Here is a 17839-nt window from a genome sequence, read left to right on the forward strand (position 1 = left end):
AAACTCACCATTCGGGCCTATATGTATAACTTTATGAGCTGGATTAACTGTATTCGCTTTAGTTTATTTTCATTTGTGCTCATTAGTATATTTAGCTAGCAGCCTCCATGGAAATTCGATATTATGTTAGCATTCTCTTAATAGACACCAATTGGAATTTTAGATTTTGGTTTTGCCCCTTGTGGACTAAGCCGGTAATACCGTAAATCCCGGCGTAAGGACGGTACGAGGAATGAAAATCTGGATACCGCTCAACCCCAGTGTAGACGAACTGAAGTACTTACGGGCCCTTTCCAACAATGCAGAGAGAAAAACAATAGAAAGATAACAACACGGTCCAGATCATGATCCCCCCCTCTACTTTCAGTAGGCTGGATGTGGGTCACTCCGCTGGATGTGGGTCACTCCGCTGGATGTGGGTCACTCCGCTGGATGTGGGTCACTCCGCTGGATGCGGGTCACTCTGCTGGATGCGGGTCACTCTGCTGGATGCGGGTCACTCTGCTGGCTGTGGGTCACTCCGCTGGATGTGGGTCACTCCGCTGGATGCGGGTCACTCTGCTGGATGCGGGTCACTCTGCTGGATGTGGGTCACTCTGCTGGATGTGGGTCACTCCTGGATGGGGTCACTCCGGGATGTCACTCCGCTGGATGTGGGTCACTCCGCTGGATGTGGGTCACTCTGCTGGATGTGGGTCACTCTGCTGGATGTGGGTCACTCTGCTGGATGTGGGTCACTCTGCTGGATGTGGGTCACTCTGCTGGATGTGGGTCACTCTGCTGGATGTGGGTCACTCCGCTGGATGTGGGTCACTCTGCTGGATGTGGGTCACTCCGCTGGATGTGGGTCACTCTGCTGGATGTGGGTCACTCCGCTGGATGTGGGTCACTCCTCTGGATGTGGGTCACTCCGCTGGATGTGGGTCACTCCTCTGGATGTGGGTCACTCTGCTGGATGTGGGTCACTCTGCTGGATGTGGGTCACTCCGCTGGATGTGGGTCACTCCGCTGGATGTGGGTCACTCCACTCCATGGTCTGAGCCTTTACGTCCCAAATGACACCCTATTCCCTTTTTCTTGCCCTACTTTTGACCAGGGCCCATATGGCTCTGATTTACATTTAAGTAATTAAGCAGACGCTTTTATCCAGAGCAACTTACAGTAGTGGGTGCATACATTTTCGTACTGGTCCCCCATGGGGATCTAACCCACAACACTGGCTTTGCAAGCGCCATGCTCTACCAACTGAGTCACACAGGACCAAAAAGTAGTGTACTATATAGGGAAAGGTGTCACTGCGAAGTGGATGTTAATAGCCCCTCTAGAGACTCATTCTGACTGAGTCTAAGTTGCACCAACACTGGACAGCACTCCTCTCACACCCCTCCATGCCCTGGCATCTTATTTTCTGGCTGCCCTTTGCCCCCCTCTCTCAGCCTCTCCCTCTGGGGTGCTGTTGTCACCATGTTGTCCCCCACCATCAGCTCATGCCAAATGTCTCTAGGTTCCCCGGGCAGGTGCCAGCACACATGACTCCGGGCGTCAATCAGCAGCTATAAACAGCTATTGGATTTAGTTACTACACTGAACAAAAATTATAAACTCAACATGTAATAATTTCAAAGATTCAAGACGAGGCAGATTAACCCCTACCCTACTCTACCTGGGCACAATGTCATTATCAACTTCAATCACTGAGTGTGTATGGGTGCGTGTGTACAGTCGTGGCCAAGAGTTTTGAGAATGACACAAATATTCATTTTCACAAAGTTTGCTGCTTCAGTGTCTTTGGATATTTTTGTCAGATGTTACTATGGAATACTGAAGTATAATTACAAATGTTTCATAAGTGTCAAAGGCTTTTATTGACGATTACATGAAGTTGATGCAAAGAGTCAATATTTGCAGTGTTGAACCTTCTTTTTCAAGACCGCCCTGGCATGCTGTCAATTAACTTCTGAGCCACATCCTGACTGATGGCAGACCATTCTTGCATAATCAATGCTTGGAGTTTGTCAGTATTTGTGGGTTTTTGTTTGTCCACCCGCCTCTTGAGGATTGACCACAAGTTCTCAATGGGATTAAGGTCTGGGGAGTTTCCTGGCCATGGACCCAAAATATCGATGTTTTGTTCCCCGAGCCACGTAGTTATCACTTTTGCCTTATGACAAGGGGCTCCATCTTGGAAGGATAGACTGTTTTGTATAGACAGTTTTGATGATCCAAATGTGGTTCTAGAACAATTCAAAAGTTGTTCTTAAAACTAAAGGGTATCTCAGCTGCGGTAGACGAGGCTATCGTACCATCAGATCCGATGAATGTAAATTTTAGTATGCCTAAAATACTGCATCTCTCTCTTCCTCTTTCCAGTGACCTCGTCTTTACCATCTTATTTCCTACCCTCTCCTCCTTGCCCGGTCTGGCCATACATGGTCAGTCTCCTCCGTTTGTCTTTTCACCACCAGGTGATAGGCTGATAGTGAAACCCTGTGCATTATTACAACCCGCTCAACGACGGGAAGTCATCTTGGGCCCATGAGAAGGGGGCTGGGAACATGAAGGGGAACATAAGCAGGGTTAGAGTCTCCGAGACCCTTGGCTGACTCAAACCAGACCTGGCAGATAAGAAACAGCTCCCTCCACACACCCCCTCCCACTTCACTCACGTGTAAAGGCAACATAAATTATCCTCCTAATACGCAGCCTGCCGCGTTTGCCCCAGTTCGGGCCCTACACAAACACTGCCATTTCCTGCCCGAGAGGAGCAATCCTGTGTCCAGGCAAGAATGGGGCCTCTCTTACTCGCCCCGTACACTTCTACTTCTCCTGGGGCCCTTGTCCATCAAGGGGCCATCGTCCACCTAGTGATGCATGTGGGTTTGACTGTGTGTGTGACTTACAATGTGGCACTTGTGTAAAGATTGGCGGGTTATTGCGTACCAATGCAAATCATTATTCATCACCGCATGTAGGGTGAAGTAAATTAATGTAGGCTATAATAGTTTTTTTTAGTTTCAGCATTACTGAGAACCTGAAAGCTGTCCACTCAGTATATCGCCTCCCCAGCCCCCATTGCAATCTAATAGTGCCCGGACCAAAAGCGATAGGACCTAATTTCTCACTCTCCCAACCAATCGTATTAAAACGGGATTACGGGCTGCAGTTTGATCTGATCTAAAAACGAATAATCTCCTTCCAATCTGTCTGGGAGTTTAAAGGGCTGTGGTTGGTGGGTCTGGGAGTAGAAGGCAGGTCATCTGGGAGCTGGTAGGGCTGTGGTTGGTGGGTCTGGGACAGGGGGCCTTGGCGGTTGTGTAAATCTGGTATGTCGGGTTCCCATTAACCCAGTTAGAGCGGCGTGAGCCTCATGTTGACTGACGGGGCTCGCTCCTCCTCCTCCTCCTCACAGAGCTCATGTGGCTGAGATGGACACCGCAGACAAGCAGAAGCTTTGTGGGGCGTTACCGGTGCTACCAGGCTGGGGGGCACTCACTGGTAATCCTCCCACACTCAAGCACGCAAAAACACAGTCGTACATAGTGAGGAAAGAAAGCTGAAGAGGACGGTATACATATTTGCTGGTAGAGCGAAAGGAGAGAATGTATATCTGAGATATTTTCTGGCTGAGAGGGAGGAGAGAGATTGGCTGAAAAGAGAAGGACAGAAGGCTTTCTGGCACAGACTGGGAATGGATGACGGGAGGTGAGAGAATGCCAGCCACAGCAGGGGCACAGGTAGACCGGGTCAGAGAGAAGGGGGAGAGGAGAGAAAAGGAGAGGTGAAATAGCTGGGTCTCAGTCCGAGAGCATCTGGTTGTCGTGGTGGTGGCACAGGGCTGCTAATTTCTCCTAAGTGGAGATTTTCTCTTTTCTCCCACACTCACCTGTCCATCTCCTCTTTTGAATTCCATGCTGTCACCGTCACTTGTCCACTCAATCTTAACATTGTTGTCGTCTGTCGCCCACCAGGTGCCTTTTTAGAGTTCTTCAATGAGCTTAACACCTTGATAAACTAATTTCCTGAAAATGTCTCACCGCACTTTGTGCTGGGCAACTTCAACCTCCCGATGTCTGCCTTCGATTATTTTTTTTCCTAACTCTTTCTTGCCTCTTTTGACCTCATCCCTTTCCCAGTCCCCTCCCACACACAAGGCAGGGAGCACACTTGACCTCATCTTTACTAGAGGCTGTTGGTCTACTAATCTCACGGCAACCCCCCTCCAGGTCTCTGATCACTATTGTGTTTCCTTTTCGGTTTCCCCCTCCTCCGACCCTAGCCCCTACCCAGATGGTCATGCTCCATTTGCTCTCCTTCTCTCCCACTACTCTCTTCTATCCTATCATTTCTCCCATCTTCTATATCCTTCTCCCTCCTGTCTCCTGATTCTGCCTCTTCGACCCTACTATCCTCCCTATCCATGTCCTATTTTTTTTATTTTACCTTTTATTTAACTAGGCAAGTCAGTTAAGAACAAATTCTTATTTGCAATGACGGCCTAGGGACAGTGGGTTAACTGCCTGTTCAGGGGCAGAATGACAGATTTGTACCTTTTCAGCTCGGGGGTTTGAACTTGCAACCTCCCGGTTACTAGTCCAACGCTCTAACCACTAGGCTACCCTGCCGGAAAGGGGCTTGCACTGTCCCCTTTCCTCCCACCTGGCCCGGCCCTCCGCCTCCGTGGCTGAGTGACTCATTGCGGGCTTAAGGAACAGGGCTGTGGGCAGCTGAACAAAAATGGAGGAAAACTAAACTCAACTTCCCCCCCATCTCTACCTTCTCTTCCTCAGTATCTGCTGCTAAAGCCACTTTCTATCCCTCTAAATTTAGGAACCTTCGGAAACTCTTTTAAACCTTATCCTCTCCTTAATCCTCCCTCTCCTATCTCTGCAGACGACGTTGTCAACCACTTTGAAAAGAAAGTTGACCACATCCGCTTGTCATTCTCTCAACCTATTGAGTCCACTGGCACAGAACTACCCTACGCCTTGACCTCTTTCTCAACCTCCCCGCTCGACCCCACCCCCTTCTCCAGACCATCTTTGGAGATCTTCTCCCATTCTTCACTTCCCTCAACTCATCCCTTACCACTGGCTATGTCCCCTCTGATTTCAAAATGGCCCGAGTCGCTCCCCTCCTCAAGAACCCAACACTCTCTGATATGGCCAAAATCTCATATCCCGATATAGGTCATTTCATATAACGATACCTATCACGATATAGCACATTTTCTGTAAATTCAATGAATGAATATTTTATATAAAATGACCACATGTAAAGGCCTATTTCTTATTACATTTTGAATTATACTCAACAAATAAAAAGGTACTTATTTTATTTATAACCTGTGCAAATTTTCAATTAAGCATGTAACAAAATATGAATGTATAAAATCTAAAAAGGTAAATAGAAAATACTTCAACTGTAGTTGCAAACAAAATAAATATATATATTTTTTGGAGGGGGGGCTTGCCTGGTTTTGCATGTTATTTTGGCATTAATACGTGTCACATATCAATTTGGTACCTTGGGTCGAGTGTTAGCCCCAACTCACGAAACCCCCGTTACCCGACCGTGTAAATTGGGGCATTGTCTTTGCAGATGTAAGTTGTAACGACAGCTGTTGTCTCCTTCCATCTTCGTGATTCTGTGCCATATGATGTGCCGCGGGCAGAAGCCTCTTGCAACGTCCGTGTCAGTGGTTTGTTTTGAGCACTGTACTTTTTGGGGTCTCATCCGTAGACTCTCTCCGTACTGTTTCACATGATTTTTGCATAGGTGGTGAAAGAGGTTAGTGGTGTTTGAGCCTGTTGTCGGGACCGGCCTGCGTCATATTTTGCAGTGTACGGTTTTCTGCTCCATGTCAGACTTTTCATACCCAAACCACATCCATGCGACCGAAGTTGCCCCTCTTTTAGGTACGAGCTCTGTGTCTCCATGCTCTGTGTCACGTTCACTCTCTTCCATGTTTGTTTGTGTTGCAAATTTCCTTACACACGGCAGGCTGCTCCTACCAGGTGACGTGGAAAGGATCTTTGTCCGCACCACTTACTCTCACTACAAGTATCCCCCAAGGCTTGGTTCTAGGCCCTCTCCTCTTCTCTCTATACACCAAGTCACTCGGCTCCGTCATATCCTCACATGGTCTCTCCTATGATTGCTATGCGGATGACACTCAACTACTTATTTTCTTCCCCCCTTCTGACACTCAGGTGGCGTCACGCATCTCTGTGTGCCCGGCAGATATCTCAGCTTGGATGTCGGCCCACCACCTCATGTTCAACCTCGACAAGACAAAGCTGCTTTTCCTCCCGGGTAAGGCTTGCCCTCTCCAGGACCTCTCCATCACGGTTGACAACTCCACGGTGTCCCCTTCCCAGAGTGCAAAGAACCTTGGCGTGACCCTGGACAACACCCTGTCGTTCTTTGCAAACATCAAAGCAGTGACTCGCTCCTGCAGGGTCATGCTCTACAACATCCTTAGAGTACAAACTTACCTTACACAGGAAGTGGCACAGGTCCTAATCCAGGCACTTGTCATCTCCCATCTGGACTACTGCAACTCGCTGTTGGCTGCGCTTCCCATTCTGTGCCATCAAACCCCTGCAACTTATCCAGAATGCTGCAGCCCGCCTGGTGTTCAACCTTCCAAAATTCTCCCATGTCACCCCGCTCCTCCGCACACTCCACTGGCTTCCAGTCGAAGCTCGCATCCACTACAAGACCATGGTACTTGCCAAGGACCAGCGTAAGGAACTGCCCCTCCCTACCTTCAGGCTCTACTCAAACCCTTCACAACAACCCGAGTATTCCGTACTGCCACCTCTGGTCTCTTGTCCCTCCCACCCCTAGTTCCCGCTCAGCTCAGTCCAAGCTCTTCTCTGTCCTGGCACCCCAATGGAGGAAACCGCTTCCCCCTGAAGCTCGGACAGCAGAGTTCCTGCCCATATTCCCCAAAACACCTGAAACCCTACCTCTTCCACGAGTATCTTACACGGCTCGTCTGTCCGTCCATTCCTTCGTCCGTCCGTCCATTCCTTCGTCCGTCCGTCCATGCCTTCGTCTGTCCGTCCATGCCTTCGTCCGTCCGTCCATGCCTTCGTCTGTCCGTCCATGCCTTCGTCCGTCCGTCCATGTCCGTCCGTCCGTCCATGCCTTCGTCCATCCGTCCATGCCTCCCGTCCGTCCATGCCTTCGTCCGTCCGTCCATGCCTTCGTCCGTCCGTCCATGCCTTTCGCCGTCCGTCCATGCCTTCGTCCGTCCGTCCATGCCTTCGTCCGTCCGTCCATGCCTTCGTCCGTCCGTCCATGCCTTCGTCCGTCCGTCCATGCCTTCGTCCGTCCGTCCATGCCTTCGTCCGTCCGTCCATGCCTTCGTCCGTCCGTCCATGCCTTCGTCCGTCCGTCCATGCCTCGTCGTCCGTCCGTCCATGCCTTCGTCCGTCCGTCCATGCCTTCGTCCGTCCATGTGCGTGTGTGTTGAGATGATATTGATCTATTAGTTGTTTTGGGAACTGGCGTCAAGTTGTGCTGTTGAATGGCAGGATTTCCCTGTGAGGCAGGAAATGGATGCATTTTCCCCCCCCCAGCAGTTAGTAGAGCGCTGACAATGCATACTTCTGTGTTTGTTTGTGTCTTGCCTGCTTGCCCACATATCTGACAAATCTTTTGTCATCCATCTTAGGCCCCTCTGTGATTCTCATACAGTACTTGACTGCACATCAACGGTCTCTAAACGTGAAGCATGTCTGGTCTCTTGAGACCTATGATACTTTAACGAAAAACTTTATGTCCCTTGGCTTATAGACGAGACACTTTCCATCCCTCAACCACGTTGTCAGTTCATTATTTTGGTCGGACTTCAAAGCATCCCTAATATGTCTGTCTGTGTCTGCCAGCCTGTGGCGTAGTCTGGTGGTCTGGACTAGAGTAGTGTCTGGAGACTGAACAGAGAGACAAATGGGGTGGGTGGGTGTGTGTGTCGGGGGTCTAATCTAATAGGAAACACAGAAGCCTGTGACTGGTCGTAAAGGACAGTACACTGGAAGACCCCGTGAATTCCCCCTCACCCCACCCGATGACTGCTAGCCCCGCCAGCCTGTTGGCTAATGTAGTTACGATTCCCCCCTAATAATGCTGAAATCTCATTAATATGCTTCACAGCTGGGCCCAATCACCCATGGGGATGACGTTAATCAAATCTCCCTGCCTATAACCCAGACCTGAACCGTACACAGCCCAGGAATAGGCCAACGAATGAGGCCTGCTTTGAGCCACTCAGGCTTAACTTTACAAGATGGCCAGTAGGGTTTTCTGTATGGTTGTCTTTATACAGTCTGGGTGCCAGTCTGCTTCTCCTCTAGCCAATAACAGAGGATTTAAACTGACAGGTTATCAGGCTAGTTTTAATGCATTGTCAGAACTTTTGATATAGCCTATTTTTTTGTGTGATTATTAGATGTGATCTGCCTCTTGATAATTTATCATTTCTTTGTCCTGTTGTTCGGCCTAATCTACAGTGTAACTGAGTACTAAAAAAATGTCTAATGTGAGCACAACGGTTGACGTGTACTGAATCGAAGGAGCGGCATTGTGAACGCTCAACACTCGCGCTAATGAAATGGCCGGTGCTTTGGGTGCTGCTGCCGTGTAAAGCACATTAAGTTAACCCATTAACATGTTTTGGCTGCCGACAAATGCAACACACACTGTTTTTGTACGTTTGTCTGGGAATGTGAACATCAAAGGGCATTCTGAGAAACCAGAGAGAGAGATGATGCGATTAATGCTTTTTGAGGTAGGTTCGTTTTTTTTTTTTAAATAATAGCTTTTCAATTTTATTACATTTTTTTTTTTTTTTTACAATAACGGCATTATGTGGGTTGACTGCTGTAACACAGAATAACACAATTAAACAATTGGGTTAATTGCCCATGCTTCTACACCTGCATTGCTTGCTGTTTGGGGTTTTAGGCTGGGTTTCTGTACAGCACTTTGAGATATCAGCTGATGTACGAAGGGCTATATAAATACATTTGATTTGATTCATTAGCATTTATTAGGCTCATTTAATAACATTACTTTACTTAAACTAAATATTTTGGTTGGCTATATTACAGATGTTTTTTTAGTTTGATGACTTTATTATTTCATTAATAAAACCCCAAAGATGGTAGAGAGCCCATTATCGCTTATTGATAAACCAACCTTTTCACATTAATGAAGTATTTCAGGTGTGTGTGTGTGTGTGTGTGTGTGTGTGTGTGTGTGTGTGTGTTTTTTTTTAAAAACTTTAATTTCATTCCAACCAACTCATCATCAAGCTTTGATTATTTGAATCAGCTTTGTAGTGCTAAGGCCAGAACCAAAACATTCACCCAGGGGGGTCCCCGTGACCAGGTTGGGAAATGCTGGTCGAGCTGGCTTGCTGCCTACAGTCTGACAATCACTACTTCTGTAGTTCTTCAAAATCCATAAGGCATACTTTTAATACTGCTGAATAACAACTATCAATTATATGCATTGTCGGATAGAGATACCTAAGCAACTGCTTTCTATCCCTCTCGTTTGTGCCGCGTCCTGTGTGAATTTCTGTTCCTCTCTCCCTCTCCGTGTCTGTCTGCCGGCCCTACAGGCTTGCCCGTGCAAGAACCAATGAGAACAGGCAGCTGTTATTTAAAGAAACGAAAATAAACTGAAATTTGGGCTTGTCGCACCGCACTAATCACGGTCATACTGATCACAGAGACTAGGAGGTTCACTGAGGTCGAGATGATTCAGATAGAACTGGATAGTTATATCCAGTTCTATCTAAACGATGTCTCTAGAGATGGTACATTAACATGGTCTTTAACCCCTTGAGTACAGCTCTATCATATTTAGATGGTTCATCAACCCCCTGCCACTCCAATGAAGTACTGTATTTACAGGACTAGGGACAGCCTAGCTGGTCTTTATACAGTATCGCTAAGCTAGCCTCTCTGTATTTACAGGACTAGGGACAGCCTAGCTGGTCTTTATACAGTATCGCTAAGCTAGCCTCTCTGTATTTACAGGACTAGGGACAGCCTAGCTGGCCTTTTATACAGTATCGCTAAGCTAGCCTCTCTGTATTTACAGGACTAGGGACAGCCTAGCTGGCCTTTTATACAGTATCGCTAAGCTAGCCTCTCTGTATTTACAGGACTAGGGACAGCCTAGCTGGTCTTTATACAGTATCGCTAAGCTAGCCTCTCTGTATTTACAGGACTAGGGACAGCCTAGCTGGTCTTTATACAGTATCGCTAAGCTAGCCTCTCTGTATTTACAGGACTAGGGACAGCCTAGCTGGCCTTTTATACAGTATCGCTAAGCTAGCCTCTCTGTATTTACAGGACTAGGGACAGCCTAGCTGGCCTTTTATACAGTATCGCTAAGCTAGCCTCTCTGTATTTACAGGACTAGGGACAGCCTAGCTGGTCTTTATACAGTATCGCTAAGCTAGCCTCTCTGTATTTACAGGACTAGGGACAGCCTAGCTGGTCTTTATACAGTATCGCTAAGCTAGCCTCTCTGTATTTACAGGACTAGGGACAGCCTAGCTGGTCTTTATACAGTATCGCTAAGCTAGCCTCTCTGTATTTACAGGACTAGGGACAGCCTAGCTGGCCTTTTATACAGTATCGCTAAGCTAGCCTCTCTGTATTTACAGGACTAGGGACAGCCTAGCTGGCCTTTTATACAGTATCGCTAAGCTAGCCTCTCTGTATTTACAGGACTAGGGACAGCCTAGCTGGTCTTTATACAGTATCGCTAAGCTAGCCTCTCTGTATTTACAGGACTAGGGACAGCCTAGCTGGTCTTTTATACAGTATCGCTAAGCTAGCCTCTCTGTATTTACAGGACTAGGGACAGCCTAGCTGGCCTTTTATACAGTATCGCTAAGCTAGCCTCTCTGTATTTACAGGACTAGGGACAGCCTAGCTGGTCTTTATACAGTATCGCTAAGCTAGCCTCTCTGTATTTACAGGACTAGGGACAGCCTAGCTGGTCTTTATACAGTATCGCTAAGCTAGCCTCTCTGTATTTACAGGACTAGGGACAGCCTAGCTGGCCTTTTATACAGTATCGCTAAGCTAGCCTCTCTGTATTTACAGGACTAGGGACAGCCTAGCTGGTCTTTTATACAGTATCGCTAAGCTAGCCTCTCTGTATTTACAGGACTAGGGACAGCCTAGCTGGCCTTTTATACAGCATCGCTAAGCTAGTCTCTCTGTATTTACAGGACTAGGGACAGCCTAGCTGGTCTTTTATACAGTATCGCTAACAGCCTAGCTGGCTTTTATACTCTGTATTTACAGGACTAGGGACAGCCTAGCTGGCCTTTTATACAGTATCGCTAAGCTAGCCTCTCTGTATTTACAGGACTAGGGACAGCCTAGCTGGCCTTTTATACAGTATCGCTAAGCTAGCCTCTCTGTATTTACAGGACTAGGGACAGCCTAGCTGGCCTTTTATACAGCATCGCTAAGCTAGTCTCTCTGTATTTACAGGACTAGGGACAGCCTAGCTGGTCTTTTATACAGTATCGCTAAGCTAGCCTCTCTGTATTTACAGGACTAGGGACAGCCTAGCTGGCCTTTTATACAGTATCGCTAAGCTAGCCTCTCTGTATTTACAGGACTAGGGACAGCCTAGCTGGCCTTTTATACAGCATCGCTAAGCTAGTCTCTCTGTATTTACAGGACTAGGGACAGCCTAGCTGGTCTTTTATACAGTATCGCTAAGCTAGCCTCTCTGTATTTACAGGACTAGGGACAGCCTAGCTGGCCTTTTATACAGTATCGCTAAGCAAGCCTCTCTGTATTTACAGGACTAGGGACAGCCTAGCTGGCCTTTTATACAGCATCGCTAAGCAAGCCTCTCTGTATTTACAGGACTAGGGACAGCCTAGCTGGTCTTTTATACAGTATCGCTAAGCTAGCCTCTCTGTATTTACAGGACTAGGGACAGCCTAGCTGGCCTTTTATACAGCATCGCTAAGCTAGTCTCTCTGTATTTACAGGACTAGGGACAGCCTAGCTGGTCTTTTATACAGCATCGCTAAGCTAGTCTCTCTGTATTTACAGGACTAGGGACAGCCTAGCTGGTCTTTTATACAGTATCGCTAAGCTAGCCTCTCTGTATTTACAGGACTAGGGACAGCCTAGCTGGTCTTTATACAGTATCGCTAAGCTAGCCTCTCTGTATTTACAGGACTAGGGACAGCCTAGCTGGCCTTTATACAGTATCGCTAAGCTAGCCTCTCTGTATTTACAGGACTAGGGACAGCCTAGCTGGCCTTTTATACAGCATCGCTAAGCTAGCCTCTCTGTATTTACAGGACTAGGGACAGCCTAGCTGGCCTTTATACAGTATCGCTAAACTAGCCTCTCTGTATTTACAGGACTAGGGACAGCCTAGCTGGCCTTTTATACAGCATCGCTAAGCTAGCCTCTCTGTATTTACAGGACTAGGGACAGCCTAGCTGGCCTTTTATACAGCATCGCTAAGCTAGCCTCTCTGTCATGGTGTCTACAGAGGCGAGCTAGCCTTATCAGTGCTAGGGAACAACAGGCAGGCCTGTGGCTGTAGCACTGCCCAGAGGTGCTCTATATCTGCTGTGGTAGAGCTGGTGAGGCCCAGCAGCCGTAGCAGCAGCCCTGTGGGCTCTGTCTTCTGAGTCGGCCCCTCCATCCCACAGGGCCGCCATTGTTCTGTTCAATGCCCCAGCTCTGCTCTGCGCTCCAGAACTGGGCCATTGTGTTTAATTACAGTAACCAGTCCCCTCGCAGACTCTTGTCCTGTGTCCCAGATTTTGTCAATTTTTTTTTTCCCTTCATGTGTGCTCTCATTAGGACAGTTAGTGTGTGTGCCTGTGTAGGTGTGTGTGGCAGTGGGGCTCGGTGGATCACTGAAGGGCTGTTGCCCTTGTGCGCGTATGTACTGTACGTGTGTTTGTTTGTATGCGTAGTTGCATACGTCTGAAGGCAGTTTTAGTAGGGGTGAATAGGTTTGTGGACCTGGTAATAATGTAGGGTGTAATAGGAAGGGAAAGGGTGAATGAGTATTTGCTAATGCGAGAAAATGTGGTGCGTTACGTAAAGAGGTGCTCTATTTGGGTTTCATTTGTTTGACATGATAGTAATGACTGCCAGCCAGGGCCAATGGGATCAGCGAAGACTGAACGCTGATGACAGCAAAAAAAAAAAAAATAAAAAATAAATAAAAAATATTTCCCCCTTCATCTCTCCCTCTGTCCTCAACCCTTCATCCCTCCCTCTGTCCTCAACCCTTCACCCTCCCTCTGTCCTCAACCCTTCACCCTCCCTCTGTCCTCAACCCCTCATCTCTCCCTCTGTCCTCACTCCTTCACCCTCCCTCTGTCCTCAACCCTTCACCCCTCCCTCTGTCCTCGACCCTTCACCCTCCCTCTGTCCTCAACCCTCCCTCTGTCCTCTCCCTCTGTCCTCGACCCTTCACCCTCCCTCTGTCCTCGACCCTTCACCCTCCCTCTGTCCTCGACCCTTCACCCTCCCTCTGTCCTCAACCCTTCACCCACTCCCTCTGTCTCAACCCTTCACCCCCTCCCTCTGTCCTCAACCCTTCACCCCTCCCTCTGTCCTCAACCCTTCCTCTGTCATCAATCCTTCCCCCTCCCTGTCCTCGACCCTTCACCCCTCCCTCTGTCCTCGACCCTTCACCCCTCCCTCTGTCCTCGACCCTTCACCCTCCCTCTGTCCTCGACCCTTCACCCCTCCCTCTGTCCTCGACCCTTCACCCCTCCCTCTGTCCTCGACCCTTCACCCTCCCTCTGTCCTCGACCCTTCACCCCTCCCGCTGTCCTCAACCCTTCATCTCTCCCCAAATGAATAAGAAGGTGCTCTGAGTGCATCTCTCTTCAACCTCTTTTCGTGTCCGTCCGTCCGTCGTCAGTTGAAGCGAATAGCGGACCCTATTTAATTAGTGCAGTGTTGAGTGTATTTGTACTTTTTCCTCTAAGCTTGTCCTCTGGGTACATTAAATACATACATAAGGTTAATACTGTTTTTCCTTTGGATGAGCTTACACACACGTCTAGTGCTTCATACTGTATCAGAGCGGTAGGTATACATAACATTGCGTTTTTCCTGCTCTGCCCCTCTACCACTCTTTCGCTCAGTCGTTCTCTCTCCGTCTCGCTCCCTCTCTCTCAGGGCCAAGGTGGAGAGCCATGTGACCTGCGGTGAGTAAGACTGCCGTAAACAGTCACTGTGCCTCCAGTCTTGCGCAGGCCTTGTTACTATCGGAGGGCTTATATTTAGCTATACTTTATATTGAACTTTTGAACTTCATGCAGACTGGCTTTTGGCCATACAGGTGCTTCTGTATTAGGTGCATCCTTAAGTAGTTAGCCTATATTTCATTACGCCTGTATTCCTTAGGCTTTGAACCCGTGTCATTTTACATGGAATTTTCCATGGCTGATGTATGAAGATGCCTTTTTAAAATAACGAGTGCAATGGGGGCACATATATGTACAGAAGTGGAGTCCCCTAGGGAGCAATTACGAGATCACCTTTTCATTTCCTCTATAAAATGATTTTAAAGGCACAGGCTTTGAAGTGCTGACCCGAGGCTAGTTTGTGTTTACACATAGGCAAGACCCCCCGCCCCCCACCGAGATAAAAATAAATAAATAAATAAAGTTTTCCTAAGAAGAGGAGGTTTTTAAAGGTCATTCTCCATACGCCGGTGGTGCGGTTAGTGCCCGTTGAGTGTGTGTGTTCTGTGTGTGTGGTTTTGTCTTGGACTGGGTAAGAACCCGGCATGGCGTTCTGTCTCTGTTCCTGGAGAGCTAGCCTCCTGTAGGTTTTAACTCCAACCCTGTTCCTGGAGAGCTAGCCTCTTGTAGGTTTTAACTCCAACCCTGTTCCTGGAGAGCTAGCCTCCTGTAGGTTTTAACTCCAACCCTGTTCCTGGAGAGCTAGCCTCTTGTAGGTTTTAACTCCAACCCTGTTCCTGGAGAGCTAGCCTCCTGTAGGTTTTAACTCCAACCCTGTTCCTGGAGAGCTAGCCTCCTGTAGGTTTTAACCCCAACTCCAGTTTAACGCCAACTCCAGTAACTAACCTGATTGTTCTTACCAAACAGCTCATTATTAGAATCAGGTGTGCTAGATTAGGGTTACAGCTAAAACCTACAGAACAGTATCTCTCTGGGAACAGAGTTTGAGAGCCCTGCTCTAGGGAGTAGGGCCACACAAGGGAGCTTGTGGCATTTAGCAGAAACCCACAGAACGGATCTCATAATAACTGTGGGACACAGCTGGTATGATGAGGGAGGTATGGGTACAACAGGGTTGACTAATGAGACCACCCTAGGTTGTACATGCTAGCCACATGGGCTAAATACGCTTCAATTTGTCCCCTAGTGCTAAAGCACTAAGAAGCCAAAGTAATAGAGGAACGGTATTCGCACATGTTACAATATGCTGCTGGTCTGTTGAAAACAGTGGACCACTTTTAAAGACATCCACCCACTCTGTCATTCGTGCTCCTGAGTGGCGCAGCAATCAAAGGCACTCATCTCAGTGCTAGGGGTGTCACTACAGACACCGTAGGGCGGCGCCAGTTGGCCCAGCATCGTCCGGGTCTGGCCGGTGTAGGCCATCATTGTAAGTAAGAATCTGTTCTTAACTCACGTGCTTAGTTAAAGGTAAAAAATATTTATATTATAATAAAATTCTTCCTGTTTTGAGTGAGAGATAGGAGTGAGATTGTCTTTTATATCCTGGGTCTGATTAGTGTTGCAGGTGGTCCCTTCAATATGAGCTTCATTGGTGTTGTCTTTACAGTTAACTGCGTTACTGCTATCAGGATATCTGAACCTCGTGGATATACTGGATGTTTGCCTCGTGAAAAGGGAGATATCAGGATCATTTGGGGTTGGTTTTAACATTTATTTAATGTTTTTTCCAGCGGTGAGCGTGAGCATATTGGTGTGCATCGGCCTGGTGTATTTGGGTTGTCTGAATGTACTCTTCCCAAGAGTTTTTCGGGATCATGCAAACTGCAGAAACATGAACAGACACATTACAAAGAGAGCGCGAGCTGTGAGTGAAGAGGGGGAGATTATGTGGATGATGGACATGTGTGTTTGCGTCGGTGAGCGAGACCGTGGTGTTTCCATCCAGAACGGCTGTCTGCTGCGTCACGTGGAGTCTGTTCCCAGCTGTACTGCAAGCCTGGTGAACCCGTGAGGCTTGTGTTAAATATAGTTTGTTTATTTACACACGAGTGCTGCCCGGGCCTCTGGGCAGCTCCGAGAACGAGACGTCACAATTTCTCAATCTGTTTGTGTGTGTCTGTGTGTGCTACAGTGTATGACTGGTGTGTGTGTGTGTGTGTGTGTGTGTGTGATTACAGAGGTTTTGTGAAACACACAGAGGATATTAAGGGATAGGCCACCGTGCCTGTTACTTCAACCCAACAACAGCATTTCTCGAACTCCCCCCCCCACCCTCCCAGAGGCCTGCCGTATACTAGTTAAAACAAAAAAGAACTTCATTCGACAGCCCGTATGCCTTGGCCTTGGATGAACAGCTGAGTGCAGCTGCTCACCTGATCCCTTTATAGCCTGTCTAGCTCAAGAATAATCATCTTAGGTCTCATATCAAGGGCTCCCGACTAATTATCTTCGTTAATTTGCCCGTCTTTAGCGTCTTAAGGCCTGTTTGTTTTGTGACTCAGAGAGAGAGACCGAGAGAGAGAGACCGAGAGAGAGAGAGTGAGAGAGAGAGAGCGAGAGCGAGAGAGAGAGAGCGAGAGAGAGATATATCCAACTTGACCTTAGCTTTTGTCACCTTTTCTCTCTGTCACCCTTGGTGACCATGTACACCAGGACTCGTATATCTTATACAACGGAGTGTAATGGACGCTAGTCCAGCAGAACATTATTCCTCGCTAGAAGCACCATTCATTCACACACAGCCTAGAGAGAATACTGTTATCTGTCGAGTTCCTTCCCTGATGGGTGAGCCAGTTCCTCTATACAGCCATTCAGGACATCCTTATGTGATCTCCGCTGCTTACATTGTCTCAATTGATATGTGGAACCCCCCCAAGGTTACCGGTAAACAAGGATGGCCTGCTTTTCTCTTCGGCTCAAGCCTTGCTTTGATTCACCGTGTAGGCCTGTTTCTTGCCAAGAGCTCAGAGAGAGACTCTCTCGACAATACCAAGTCTTTCTTGTCCGGGATACGATAGTGGCCTATAAAAAATATTGTCCTTGTCGTTTCTGTCGCTGAATGTGTTGTTAGGAAGTGTGTGTGTGTGTGTGTGTGTGTGTGTGTTAAGTAGTATGTACTAAGCATCCCCCCCCCCTTATCTCTCCCACAGCTATAGAGACGCAGAGTACCAGCTCAGAGGAGATAGTGCCGAGCCCGCCGTCGCCCCCTCCTCCCCCGCGGGTCTACAAGCCCTGCTTTGTGTGCCAAGACAAGTCCTCAGGATACCACTATGGAGTCAGCGCCTGTGAAGGCTGCAAGGTGAGACACACCACCTAACCTTATATCCATACACGATATTCTATTCTATATTTCATTCTATTCTATGCTATATTCCATTCTATATCTCATTCTATTCTATGCTATATTTCTTTCTATTTGATCCAAGGTTCAAATTGTACATTGATTCTGGGGGATGTTCTGTAAATGGTGGGCTGGCCCAATGTTCTGAATGCATATAGGGGTGCCCATGTTGATATTTCTAACACACATCCTGCTTGTCCTGGTTTGGAATAGGAGTAACCAGTCCCAGGGGCCATCACCCTAAGGCACCCCTGAAC

The 17839-nt window shown here is 47.8% G+C and overlaps 1 protein-coding gene across 6 annotated transcripts in view; it reads left to right on the forward strand.

The window, feature by feature from the left end:
* raraa (retinoic acid receptor, alpha a) overlaps window positions 1-17839 on the forward strand; it is a 218390-nt gene that overhangs the window by 182390 nt on the left and 18161 nt on the right. For all 6 annotated transcript variants that reach the window (XM_064923932.1, XM_064923934.1, XM_064923936.1 and 3 more), the window contains one exon: window positions 17392-17540. In XM_064923932.1, the coding sequence (XP_064780004.1) occupies window positions 17392-17540 (149 nt within the window). The remainder of the gene's footprint in view (window positions 1-17391; window positions 17541-17839) is intronic.

The sequence above is a fragment of the Oncorhynchus masou genome, chromosome 18 (assembly GCF_036934945.1).
Source record: "Oncorhynchus masou masou isolate Uvic2021 chromosome 18, UVic_Omas_1.1, whole genome shotgun sequence".
Taxonomy (NCBI): domain Eukaryota; kingdom Metazoa; phylum Chordata; class Actinopteri; order Salmoniformes; family Salmonidae; genus Oncorhynchus; species Oncorhynchus masou.